This window comes from Lutjanus erythropterus, chromosome 4 (assembly GCF_056507025.1).
Source record: "Lutjanus erythropterus isolate fLutEry1 chromosome 4, fLutEry1.hap2, whole genome shotgun sequence".
Classification (NCBI taxonomy): Eukaryota; Metazoa; Chordata; class Actinopteri; order Lutjaniformes; family Lutjanidae; genus Lutjanus; species Lutjanus erythropterus.
Genome location: NC_139320.1, coordinates 32,405,862 through 32,418,508, shown reverse-complemented (window position 1 = coordinate 32,418,508; position 12,647 = coordinate 32,405,862). Strand labels below are relative to the sequence as shown.

The 12,647-nt window shown below is 36.2% G+C and overlaps 4 protein-coding genes across 4 annotated transcripts; 3 read left to right on the top strand and 1 right to left on the bottom strand.

Annotated features, from left to right (window-relative positions):
* LOC146328666 (olfactory receptor 4B13-like) lies at positions 1-940 on the top strand. Its single transcript, XM_084716466.1, has one exon. The coding sequence runs from the start codon at positions 1-3 to the stop codon at positions 919-921; it is 921 nt and encodes a 306-aa protein (XP_084572592.1). The 3' UTR covers positions 922-940.
* A 3,733-nt stretch (positions 941-4,673) lies between these two features.
* Positions 4,674-5,591, bottom strand: LOC146328665 (olfactory receptor 4B13-like). Its single transcript, XM_084716465.1, has one exon. It carries the CDS (start codon positions 5,589-5,591, stop codon positions 4,674-4,676), a length of 918 nt encoding a protein of 305 aa, XP_084572591.1.
* Positions 5,592-7,435: 1,844 nt separating this feature from the next.
* On the top strand, positions 7,436-8,362 carry LOC146328664 (olfactory receptor 4B13-like). Its single transcript, XM_084716464.1, has one exon. The coding sequence runs from the start codon at positions 7,439-7,441 to the stop codon at positions 8,360-8,362; it is 924 nt and encodes a 307-aa protein (XP_084572590.1). The 5' UTR covers positions 7,436-7,438.
* A 1,152-nt stretch (positions 8,363-9,514) lies between these two features.
* LOC146328663 (olfactory receptor 52E4-like) lies at positions 9,515-10,438 on the top strand. Its single transcript, XM_084716463.1, has one exon. The coding sequence runs from the start codon at positions 9,515-9,517 to the stop codon at positions 10,436-10,438; it is 924 nt and encodes a 307-aa protein (XP_084572589.1).
* The last annotated feature ends 2,209 nt before the right edge of the window (positions 10,439-12,647 follow it).

Sequence of the window (12,647 nt, the reverse complement as noted above, 5' to 3'; positions counted from 1 at the left end):
ATGATAAATTCTACACAGGTTACATATTTCACACTCTCTGCCTATTTTGACACTGGGGTTTTAAAATACTTGTTTTTCATGATTGTTATGTTCTTATATATTTTAATCATTTGTGCCAACTCTTTGCTCATTGTGGTTATCTGTCTGAACAGAAGTTTACATGAACCTATGTATATTTTTCTCTGCAGCCTGTTTGTAAATGAACTTTATGGTAGTACAGGCTTGTTTCCATTTCTTCTGATTCAGATTCTCTCTGATGTTCACACTGTTTCTGTTTCCATTTGTTACCTGCAGATTTTCTGTCTGTATTCTTATGCTTGTGTTGAGTTTCATAATTTAGCCATCATGTCCTATGACAGATACCTTGCTATCTGTTGTCCTCTGCATTATAACACACGTATGACGTGTAATAAGATTACAGTCTTTATCTCTGTAGCATGGTTGTATGCTTCTGTTGTATGTTTTCTTCCATTATCACTGAGTTCCCCTTTACAGCTGTGTGGAGACATTATTAACAAAGTGTACTGTGACAACTACTCCATCATCAAACTGGCATGTTATGATACAATAATCAATAACATTTATGGACTCATTGCAACTTTTCTGGTAATCTTTTGTCCTGCAACTCTGATCTTTTACACGTACATGAAGATTCTTAAAATCTGTTTCTCTGGTTCTAAACAGACCAGACAGAAAGCTGTCAGTACCTGCACACCTCATCTTGCTTCTCTGCTGAACTTTTGTTTTGGAGCTTTCTTTGAAATAGTGCAGAGCAGATTTAATATGAACAGTGTACCAAAAATGCTGCGAATATTTTTATCGACCTACTGGCTCACATGTCAGCCTCTCTTCAACCCCTTACTATACGGCCTAAATATGTCTCATATCCGTAACATATGTAAGAATCTTATTTTTGGATAAACATAGACAACTAACAGACATCATCATCCCAGAGATGTAAGCATTTTGTCGTTGTCGTTTTGTTGGAGAGTAACTGTTGTGTACTATTGTAACTGTAATTGTTTTGTTTCTGTAAATATGGGGAACATTTAAGACTGGCATAGTAATAATCAATTTATTTTGAAAGAAGCTTGCATCATATTTGGTAAGGATGAGAAATGATTTATATAATACATATTTAACAGAAGAAAGCAAAAGAAAAGCCAATGCTCATCAGTGGGAAGCATAATTGTGAAGCACAGCTGTTTGCATGATTTTTTATTCACTTCAAAAGAAAAAAGCAAATATCCAATAAAGAGTTTAATAATGACTTTAGTATTCTTTTTTTCTTCTGGGCTTTTTGGGTGCAGCTTCAACAGTGGGGACGAACAAAGGCGAAAGACTGAATGTATGAACCTTTGTGAGTTTATGTCTTTAACACCAAATTATCTGTCATTTGATAGCTGTGCACTCCAGGTCCTGACAGATGGCTTTCTTTAGCTTGTTGAAAAACTGATGATTAGGGACAAATGTATTTTATAGCTCTCACACAGTCCGATACGTTAGTGTGTCATTGAATGAAGACACACCCAAATTCCAAGAAAGCTGGAAGTTGAATTAATGCATCATGGTTTTAATACAGGATTTTAGTCATAAATTTTGTATTTGTATGCCCTGAGACTCTGAAGGGTCAAGTTTAAGAGATCAGGAGGTTGATTGGTGGTCAAACTTTTCCTGTGATGCAGGAAGGAATTCAGAAGCTGAAGAAGAAGACTTGTAAACATAATAGATCATATTCAGCAGGCCATTCTTTAACAGGTCATTAATGCATTGCTCCCTTATTCCAGAGGAGGTAATGACAAAAAAAGCACAATTAAAATTACACCAATATGCTTGACACAGTGCAACAGCATCTGGAAACATCATTAATAAGAAACAGCAAAAACATCTCAGCAGGATGTGACTTTACAAAGAAACATGTTAAAGCTTCAGTCTGAGCTGTTCAGTCTGGTCAAACCATGGGGCTGTAATGTGTTTGGAACAAAATTGCAACAGAAAAACACAGGAACTATAAATGCACCTATTTGCACCACACTGCAAGGAATCATCTGACTTCTGCCATAAGTCCCAGACCTCTGGAATTATTACCACGACTTCTACAGTCAGTCTCCACAACATCTTAATACCTCCTGAGTTTGTTCCTGGCCACTCTTCTGTGTTCACTTTAGTTCTTCTGTAAGCACACATCCAGTTCAAGACTCTGATTCTGGTCTACTGAGCAGTGAACTCCTCATTCCTCTTTAAAGAAAGTTGTGGTTTATTTTATATGATTCCTTAAAATCAAAGCCTTGATCCAGGGAGAACCCAACCATCTAAAGGCTCAGGACTACAAAACTAGATGAAGAAGTGTGCTTGGGGGTTAATACATAAAATTGTTTAGAGCTAAACTCAGTCAAAACAGCACAAAATTATAAACTAAAAGTGCAGAGTGTTGATAAATGTCATTAATAATGACAATCCATGACAAAATTAAAAAACAATGAGATGGTTAATTGAAATGTTCATGTAGCATAAATCAGTGCTGCACACCACAGTATTTACAGAAAGACTGCCACAACTATTTTAGTTTTATCAAATTATTTTCAAATCCAATAAGAAAGCAGTAAGCAGTCTGTGTGGAATAATGTGGACAGAAGCCAAACTAATGGATGTTTCATTCTACACACGTAAGCAACTGATGAGCAACAGTTTTTTTCCAGGACATGAGAAAATACAGCTAAGACACTAATTTGCTGATGTATCACAGTGGTAAACGTGCTCCTGTCCCAGCTTTTTTGAAACATGCTGCAGGCATCAAATTCAGACTGAATGTTTATTAACATAAAAACAATTAAGTTACAATAAAGGATATTAAATGTCTTTGCACTGTTCAATTGAATACAAATTTAAATGTTTTTGCAGATCATTACATTCTGTTTTTTGTTGTTTTTTTGTTTTTTTTTACATTTTATGCAACATCTCAACTTTTTTGGAATTGGGGTGTGTCTTAATTCCATGACACACCAACGTATCTGACTGTGTGAGAGCTCTAAAATATCATCGTTCCCACTCATGAGCTTTTCAACAAGCAAAGAAAGCCATTTGTCAGCACCTGGAGAGCATAGCTATCAAATGACAGATAATGTGGTGTTAGAGGAGAAGACCTGTTCTCAGAAACACTTCTTTGTTTGTCCCCACTGGCTGTCTTTACATGCATATTCCAGTTTTGTCCTGATTGTGAAAAAGACAATATTCCTACTAAGCTGTTTGCACAGATAATAAAAATGAATAATCAAATAATATTCCTGTTTACATGCAGCCATGCATATTCAGATAATAGATGCATCAACCATCATCTCCACAAATTGATGTCAAAAACCTGCTGACATCCAAGTCTCTCATAATCTTTAAAAGTAGCTGTTTCTCCTTCCATGCAGATATATTTCTGTAGTGCATGCATGTCTACCCCAGCTTTTCAAACTGTTTGCTGGTTGGTTTGATCACAATGCACAGAGCTAGCTCTAACCAGGTGAGAGGCCGTGTGATACAAACTCTGGTAAAAAAAAAAAAAAAACCCAGATGAGACATGTTCCAAATGCTTTGAATCCAGGTCCAAAGAATTCTCCTGAACCATGAGTCGGAATAAGTCGGCATATACCACCATTCAGAACAAGGTCTAATGCAGTGTATACAAACAGAACATGCTGTTTACAAGACCTGCATCAGATTCAAAATAAAAATTTATGTGAATATAAACATGTTCAGTGTTGTGCAGCACAAAAGAAAAGAACATTAGAATCAGTATTAAACTGTTTATTGGGTAGAACTTTCTTTTTTCTTTCAAATCAAATAAAGAATCATGCAAACAACTGAGCTTTACATTATGCTTCTGCTGATGAATAATGACTTCTCTTCTGCTCTCTCCTTTAACTCTTTCCCCACCAGCATTTTAATAAAGTTGCCAGCCAGCACCAGCATTTTCGACAAAATTCACACATTTTTCAACTCCAACAGAATATTCAGTTCTATGAATATGTTAACATGGAATATATCAAAAGAAAGAACAGATCTTCTAGTTTCAGACCCAAAAAATGTTTTGTTCAAGCTCCATTCAGTTCTTCTTTGTATAAGGACTTGAATGTTGGTTGGTTGCAACAAAAAATCCACTTTTCAGACAAAAAACTGACTTTGCTGTCACCAGTGTGGTTAACATTTGGAGAGGCCCAGGTGCTGGAGCGCTCTCTGCCCTGGCTGCAGCGTGAGTCCCAGGGGCTACGGTGTGAGCAGCCTCGCTGTGGCCTGGCTGATCTCTGATCTGCAGATCTGCAGCTGAGCACTGATGTTTTCATGCTCGATAATACCACATTCTTTTTCTGCTGATCATTCCAGAGTTTCCTTTCTTCTTTGAATGACAGTTCTTTGTCAGATGGTCGGCCACAGCGTCGAGATATCTTGTCAATGGTGGGGAAAGAGTTAAATACATACAAGTCATTTCTCAACCTTAGAAAATGTGCTGCAAGCTTCTTTCAAAATGAATCCTTATTACTAGGGCAATCTTAAATGTTCCCTGGACTGAATGAAGCAAAACAGTAAAAATAGTTATTCTCCAACCTATGACAAAATACACAGTTAGTGTTCATAAAGCACAAAAAGCTTAAATCTCTGGGATGATGATGTCTGTTAGTTGTCTATGTTTACCCAAAAATAAGATTCTTACATATGTTACGGATATTTGACATATTCAGGCCGTATAGTAAGGGGTTGAAGAGAGGCTGACATGTCAGCCAGTAGGTCGATAAAAATATTTGCAGCAAATAAGGAGCATTGTTCATATTAAATCTCCTCTGCACAATCTCAAAGAAACATGCGAAAGAAAGGTTGAGCAGAGAAGCAAGATGAGGTGTGCAGGTACTGACAGCTTTCTGTCTGGTCCGCTTAGAACCAGAGAAACAAATTTTAAGAATCTTAATGTACGTGTAAAAGATCAGAGTTACAGGACAAAAGATTACCAGAAAAGTTGCAATGAGTCCATAAATGCTGTTGATTGTATCATAACATGCCAGTTTGATGATGGAGTAGTTGTCACAGTACACTTTGTTAATAATGTCTCCGCACAGTTGTAAAGGGAGACTCATTGCTAATGGAAAAAAACATATAACAGAAGCATACAACCATGCTACAGAGATAAAGATTATGATCTTGTTACGTGTCATACGTGTTTTATACTGCAGAGGACAACAGATAGCAAGGTATCTGTCATAGGACATGATGGCTAAATTATGAAACTCAACACAAGCATAAGAATACAGACAGAAAATCTGCAGGTAACAAATGGAAACAGAAACAGTGTGAATATCAGAGAGAATCTGAAGCAGAAGAAATGGAAACAAGCCTGTACTACCATAAAGTTCATTTACAAACAGGCTGCACAGAAAAATATACATAGGTTCATGTAAACTTCTGTTCAGACAGATAACCACAATGAGCAAAGAGTTGGCACAAATGATTAAAATATATAAGAACATAACAATCATGAAAAACAAGTATTTTAAAACCCCAGTGTCAAAATAGGCAGCGAGTGTGAAATATGTAACCTGTGTAGAGTTTATCATGATCCTCCTCATTTAAACAGAATTCACTGAAAAGACAAAACAGATTATCAGGAGAACAGCTGCAGAGGACACCTCAAACGTACCCTTCCTCTCACTAAAGTCTATACAGTGTTTAGATTAAAAGTGACATTACAGTTAGTTCATGACACTGTGTGAATAACAGCATGTTGAGACTGTCAGTCCCTCCTAACTGAGCTGAAACTGCTTCTGCTTCTTTTAACCTTTTAAGGTTGGTGGACGCCCACAGCACAAGACTGACCTCATTATCAGAGGAACCAATAACTGACCCGCATTAGGTGGAAAAACAAACAAATATATGCATCCTATTTGAAAAGATCAGAAAAATAAACATAAAGACAAAATAACAAACCCTGTGCTGTAAAGTAACATTCTGCTTTTTTCTCACAGAGCCGATACACGTTTATCACTAAACTCAAGCTGAATATGAAGCTGTAAAAACAAAAGATTATGAAAGAGGATCCAGAAACTGAACTCATCAGTCTGTCAGCAGATATGCATCTCTGTTTGCTCCTTGTAAAACTGGAAAGCAAATACTGAAACAGTTTTTTTTTTTAATAATTATTGTATAGTTTACATGTAAACAACTTTTGGAAAGTAAATTTGATAGGAGGGTGTTTGTGTGTCCAACCATTCCTCCAATCCACATTTTTCCAGTCTTCTCCAAACTTGCCTTGAAAAATGTTCAGGGAGTTGTTTTTTGTGTACGCTGTTTGTTATCTGTTTTTTTTTTATTATTATTATTTAAGCACTGAATGGTGTGAGGAAAATATTGGATTTGCTTAGATTATTACATTTTTCTCCTCCAGTCCTCCTCAGTTGAATTTTTGAGGGGACGCCCCAACCGTCATGGGGGGGGGGTGCAAGGGCCTGTCCAATGCTGATCGCACATTCTCACTCCCAACTGGTTGAAAATGGCAGCTTGATCAGTGGCTGTATGCTATGATGCTGAAGGTTCTCTTCCAGTGTCAGTTTTCCATGTGCAGGACTCGGTACTATTTGGTTATCTGTAGGAAAAGATGCTGGTTTGAGTTACAGAAGTTAAACTACATGACATTAATTACTATACGTAAGTTGTCTACATTACTTGAGTTTTAAAAAATTCAACTTTGATTGTTGGCTTCACACAGGACACACCCATCCATACACAGACTGTCTCTGTTTACCGCGTCACCTGACTTCAGTAGCACATGAAAATATAACACCAGAGGAAATGACGCTGGAGGTGAACACAGACTGCTGCTGTGGGCGTCTCCTCGCTTGAAAAGTTAAAAAAGAAACAAAGGCAGAGTTTCAGCTGAGTTAGGAGGGAACCACCCTTTGGCTACTGCAGGAGAGTAGATAAAGATTTACAAAGTGTTATCAACTGTTTTGTTTTAATTTCAGTACTAATAGATATATTGATTTTCAGTGAGGGAATGGTAAGTTTGTGGAATTCTGCATTTATTTATTTACTGTGAGTAGACTGACTACTCTTATGTGCTCATACAACTACTCTAATGTGAGCAAAAGTTTGATGTGTATCGTGTCTCATCTTGTCAGAGCTCTTTACTGAAGCTACTTGAATTAATTAAATGAAACATTTGAACCTACCATTCCACCAAAAGGGAAATGTACTCAATGTCTTGTGTTTTTTCATACACATATTTAGCATCTGTGAAAAGTTTCTCCTCTCCACTAGAGTTAGATAGAAAAAAAAAAAAAAGCGCTGAAGGTTTGATCAACATTAACCTGCAAAAGTTGAGTCTATATTGTCTGAAGAGCCGGTGAAATTAAGGATTTTAGTTGAATCAAAATGTAAAGTAAATTTTACAACTCCTGTACAAATCATGGTTAACAGTACAAATGTGTCGTATTTTATTCTTGCTGCCTACTTTGAAACTGGGGTTTTTGAATACCCATATTTCATGATTATTATGTCTTTATATGTATTTATAGTTTGTGCTAATCTTTTTCTCATTGTGGTTATCTGTCTGAACAGAAGTTTACATGAACCTATGTACATTTTTCTGTGCAGCCTGTTTGTAAATGAACTGTATGGTAGTACAGGATTGTTTCCTTTCCTTCTGCTTCAGATTCTCTCTGATATTCACACTGTTTCTCTTCCCTTTTGTTTCCTGCAGATCTTCTGTGTGTATACGTATGCAAGTATAGAATTTAGTAATTTAACCGTCATGTCTTATGACAGATATCTTGCGATCTGTTATCCTCTACAATATAACACACGTATGACATCTAAAAAGATTGTCATGCTTGTTGCTCTGACCTGGTTATACCCATTTCTTGCTATTTTTATTTTGATATCTTTGAGTGTGCCTTTACAGCTGTGTGGAAATATTATCAACAAAGTGTACTGTGACAACTACTCCATTGTCAAACTTGCATGCTCTGACACAGCAGTAAATAACATCTATGGAATAGTTTACACATTTACAACAGTTATTCTTGTACTTTTAATTTTTTACACATACATGAAGATTCTTAAAGTTTGTTTTTCTGGTTCTAAACAGACCAGACAGAAAGCTGTCAGTACCTGCACACCTCACCTCGCTTCTCTGCTCAACTTTTCTTGTGGCTGTTTTTTTGAAATAGTTCAGAATAGATTTGATATGAAACATGTACCGAATATGTTACGTGTTTTTTTATCATTATACTGGCTCACATGTCAGCCACTCTTCAATCCTGTGCTGTATGGACTGAATATAACCAAAATCCGCATTACATGTAAAAATGTTGTGTCTGGTAAAATGTAACTGTATACACTCTACACAAATTTCTTCAAGTTTTAACACTTATTATTTAATTAAAAAAAACAATGTTTGTTCGTTATCTAATATCATCAGTCGTTATTTCCATATGGTAGTTGTCCTTCTGGTTTGCGTCGACAGTCGACAGGGAAATAAGTCACCAGGAACATCTCTATAGGAAGCTGAGTAACGTGACTGCAGCATCTTTAACCATTCCAGCCCTGTATGCAAACTGAATGAAGTCCAGATGATTGGAGGCTGCTTTCTGTCATTTTAAACATTTCCATGCACAAACTAATGTCACTGCAGCAAATATCCTTAATATTAAGCAGCAAAACTAAAAACTGTATGTATAAACTTAACAGGACAGAGGAGACTGTCCAGAATAAACAAAATTAAATAATTAATGAAGTGTGTGTAAATGTGCACACATTGTGCGACCCATCTGCTATGACTCAGAATGTTAGTTTTTATGACCCAGCACACCCATATCTGTGTTTAAACTGCAGGAGAACTTGACCTAGCGTACATGGCTACAGTGCTAACCACTGAGTGGCTGTGCTTTGTCGTATGAAAGTATCACCTTATCTCTGTGAGTAGAGGGCTGCCACAGGACACCAGACCCCTCAGTGGCCCCAACGTCCACTGTGAGGAAATTAGTTTGCAGTAAAAAGTTTTGTTAAAACTGTAGGCACCACTAAATATTATTACGAAATGAAATGACAGGGGCCTTCAGGTGACCTGTGTGTTGTTACCTGACCTTAATGTCCCACCTTGTAATACTAAACAATACTTAAAACACAAAGTACAGACAGTGGGAGAAATGTGGCCGGGATGCTGAACAGGGTCCAGCAGCCCATATTGGCCCAGCAGAGTGCTGTGGCAGGTTCACCTGGCCTTGTGTAAGGTTGTTGTGACTGCCCCTGGGAGCGTCTCCTGTTTGGAGATGTTTAAAAAGAAGGCTTCAGCTGAGTTAGGAGGGACTGAGTTCTGTTATTTCTAACGTGAACTGTCTTTTGATTTTCAGTGAGAGGATGGTGCATTCACAGAATCTGTCCAGTTTGTTTATATGATAACTCATTTCTGCAGTGTAAGTAGACTGTGTTAATGCTGCAGGTCCAACAGGTACAATAATCATTACAAAGTGTTCAATTCATCATGACAAATGCTACAAAATTTTCTTATTTCACTCTTGGTGCTTATCTTGACTTTGGGCTTTTTGACTACTTATCCTTAATGATTATTATGTCTTTATATATTTTAACTGTTGGTGTAAATGTTTTGCTCATTGTGGTTATCTGTCTGAACAGAAGCTTACATGAACCGATGTACATTTTCCTCTGCAGCCTGTTGGTAAATGAACTGTATGGAAGTACAGGGTTGTTTCCACTCCTCCTGGTTCAGATTCTCTCTGACATTCACACTGTTCCGGTTCCCTTTTGTTTCCTGCAGATCTTCTGTATCTATACTTATGCAAATGTGGAGTTCTGTAATTTAGCCGTCATGTCTTATGACAGGTATCTTGCTATCTGTTGTCCTCTACAGTATAACATGCACATGACTCAAAACAAGACAGCCGTACTTATTCTTATAATATGGTTATACCCATTTCTTGCAATCATTGTTTTGATCTCATTAAGTTCCTCTTTACAGCTGTGTGGGAACATCATTAACAAAGTGTACTGTGACAACTACTCCATCGTCAAACTGGCGTGTTATGACACCACCGTCAATAATGTCTATGGAATAATTTACACAGTTGCAACAATTTTTGTTGTAATTTTAATTCTTTATACTTACGGAAAGATTCTCCTAGTTTGTTTTTCTGGTTCTAAACAGACCAGACAGAAAGCTGTCAGTACCTGCACACCTCACCTCGCTTCTCTCCTGAACTTTTCTTGTGGTTGTTTCTTTGAAATTGTACAGAGCAGGTTCAATATGAAACATGTTCCTCATTTGCTGCGCATCTTTTTGTCATTATACTGGCTCACATGTCAGCCGCTTTTCAATCCTGTTCTGTATGGACTGAATTTGACCAAAATTCGCATCATGTGTAAAAGCCTTGTTTTTGGTCAAATGTAAGCTTTTGATCTTAAAACCCTTATTTCCATATTTCCTCAAATTCTGTAAGATGAAAAATTACATTTTGTCAGTAGGTGTGTTAACATCAGTCCCTATGTATTTATTAAATGTGAATATTACAAGTTTTAAAACTAAACTGTATAGTTGATTCTAATGGTGCCTGTTTATATATTTAAAGACCACTGAGCTGGTGAAGTCTCTGAACTTACTAGACAACAAACAGAAGCAAAATATATTTCTATCTATTTAGTCCCTAAATATTGTCATTTTATTTAGTTACTGATTTTAATTATCAGTAAAACAGCTGTACTGTAACTAGTCTCTCAGTCACTGATGTAGATTAAGGCCTTGTAATGAAAGTGGTTGAACAAAGTGCAAACTCCTCCAGTGTTTTACATTTTAACACCATCGTCTTTAGAGAAGAGTGACATTCAAAGAGCATCATGTGATATGAATCATAATTATTATCATTTCATATAATGGTATAGTACTATTAACCATCTACTATTAAACAAAAAGCAGCCACTGCCACTTTGTGAAGTCACTATGAAGATGAACAATTTATGTGTTTCTAACAATCTGTCTCTCACATTCATCATTATTCTTTTATACTGTTACTGTATACTTTTAAAATATACTTGTTTCTGAATATGTGGCCTTAACTATACAGAAAAAAAAACCAAATATTGTCAGTAAATTAAAAAAAAAATATCACATCTGTTTTTTGACAGAAATCACACATTTTTGTTACTTCATCACACAAGACAAACTGGTTACTAACAACTTCAATTAAGTTTGTAGAAATGCATTCAGGGGCCAAATAAAATACCAGATTTAATTCTGCTCAGTAATAAATCTAACTCATTACACAGTATACACTGAAAATCACATTTGGGGAAAAAAACATATATATAAAACTATGTAACTAAAAAAATATAAAAGTTTGCTGACACACACAAACACGAGTTTACACAAAAAATGACATGTTTTAACCCTATAGTTCTATGAGGCTCAGCAGACTCTGAAGTGAAGATCTTTAGGAGTCGGAGTTTACAGTAAGGCAAAGTCAAACTAGAAAAGGCAGCGTCTAAAGAAAGTGTGGCTGTGAATGCTGGCTGTTGAAAAGCTGACAGTAAACTGAACTGCTGATCTGGAAAGTTGAAAAATACCAAATAATGTAGCAATGATGTGGAATATTGTAATGTTTGTTGAAAGACTGACGCTGAACTGAACTGCTGATGAATAATACCAACAGTGTATTTTAATATCTGTTGAAAAGCTCATGCTAAACTGAAACTGAAGTTGAATAATTTTTTTTAAAAAAAAGTGGAAAAGGTGTATTTCTTATGAATGGAATTTAAAAGTCAAATAAAAATCATATTGTATTAAAGATGTGGAACATTATAAATTTTGATAGGCGGCTTGGTGGTTTAAAGTACGACTGAGTAGATTGAAGTTAAAAAAAGGCAGTGAGCTAAACTGCACTACTGGCTTTAATTTGTATGAACAAGCAGTTATTAAATAAAATGTTATGAATGGTTGGACAGGGTCTAATTAACATGATTAATATGAATTAGACTGAAAAGTAAAATAAATAAAAAGCAGAGGATGTGGAACATTATGGCTTAAAAAGTCTCAAGATCTCTATGTCTGTGTGACAACACTTATTATTTGGTGGACAAACAAATAATATGTTGGGTTGTGTGTCACAATTAATTCCTCACAACTTTAATTGATATTTCCTTCCACATTTTTCATAAATCCAAATCTCACCATGAGCTGTAATACCCCATTCAACCAGCAGGAAAATCACTTCAGTCAAGTCGGGATTTCCTAGAGATAAGATCCTTTCTTCATAACAGTCAGGTTTTAGAAATAACTTTTACTTGATTTTCTGCTTAAGTCATACTTCAGATCAAAACTGTTTGGAAGTCCATTTTAGAAATGACAGTTTATTATATAAATGACTGAATATCTGGAAATGTTCTTCACTGCCTGTACTGAGCAGCTGGCACTGACGTTCACAGAGATCTTGTGGTTTTGTTGTCATTGTTGTTTTGCAGACGTGTGACTTTATAAATTCACAACCAGCAGAACAAAGTCAATGATCCCCACAGTGTTTTATACAAGGGGCAATGCAAAAATAACCAACGTATGGTACAATTGCAAATCCTAACACGGTCCCTTTCTCAATCTTTCTCTTTGTCAG

Coding starts and splice junctions, on each gene's coding strand:
- LOC146328666 (XM_084716466.1), top strand. CDS start 1: ATGATAAATTCTACACAGGTTACATATTTCACACTCTCTGCCTATTTT.
- LOC146328665 (XM_084716465.1), bottom strand. CDS start 5,591: ATGATAAACTCTACACAGGTTACATATTTCACACTCGCTGCCTATTTT.
- LOC146328664 (XM_084716464.1), top strand. CDS start 7,439: ATGGTTAACAGTACAAATGTGTCGTATTTTATTCTTGCTGCCTACTTT.
- LOC146328663 (XM_084716463.1), top strand. CDS start 9,515: ATGACAAATGCTACAAAATTTTCTTATTTCACTCTTGGTGCTTATCTT.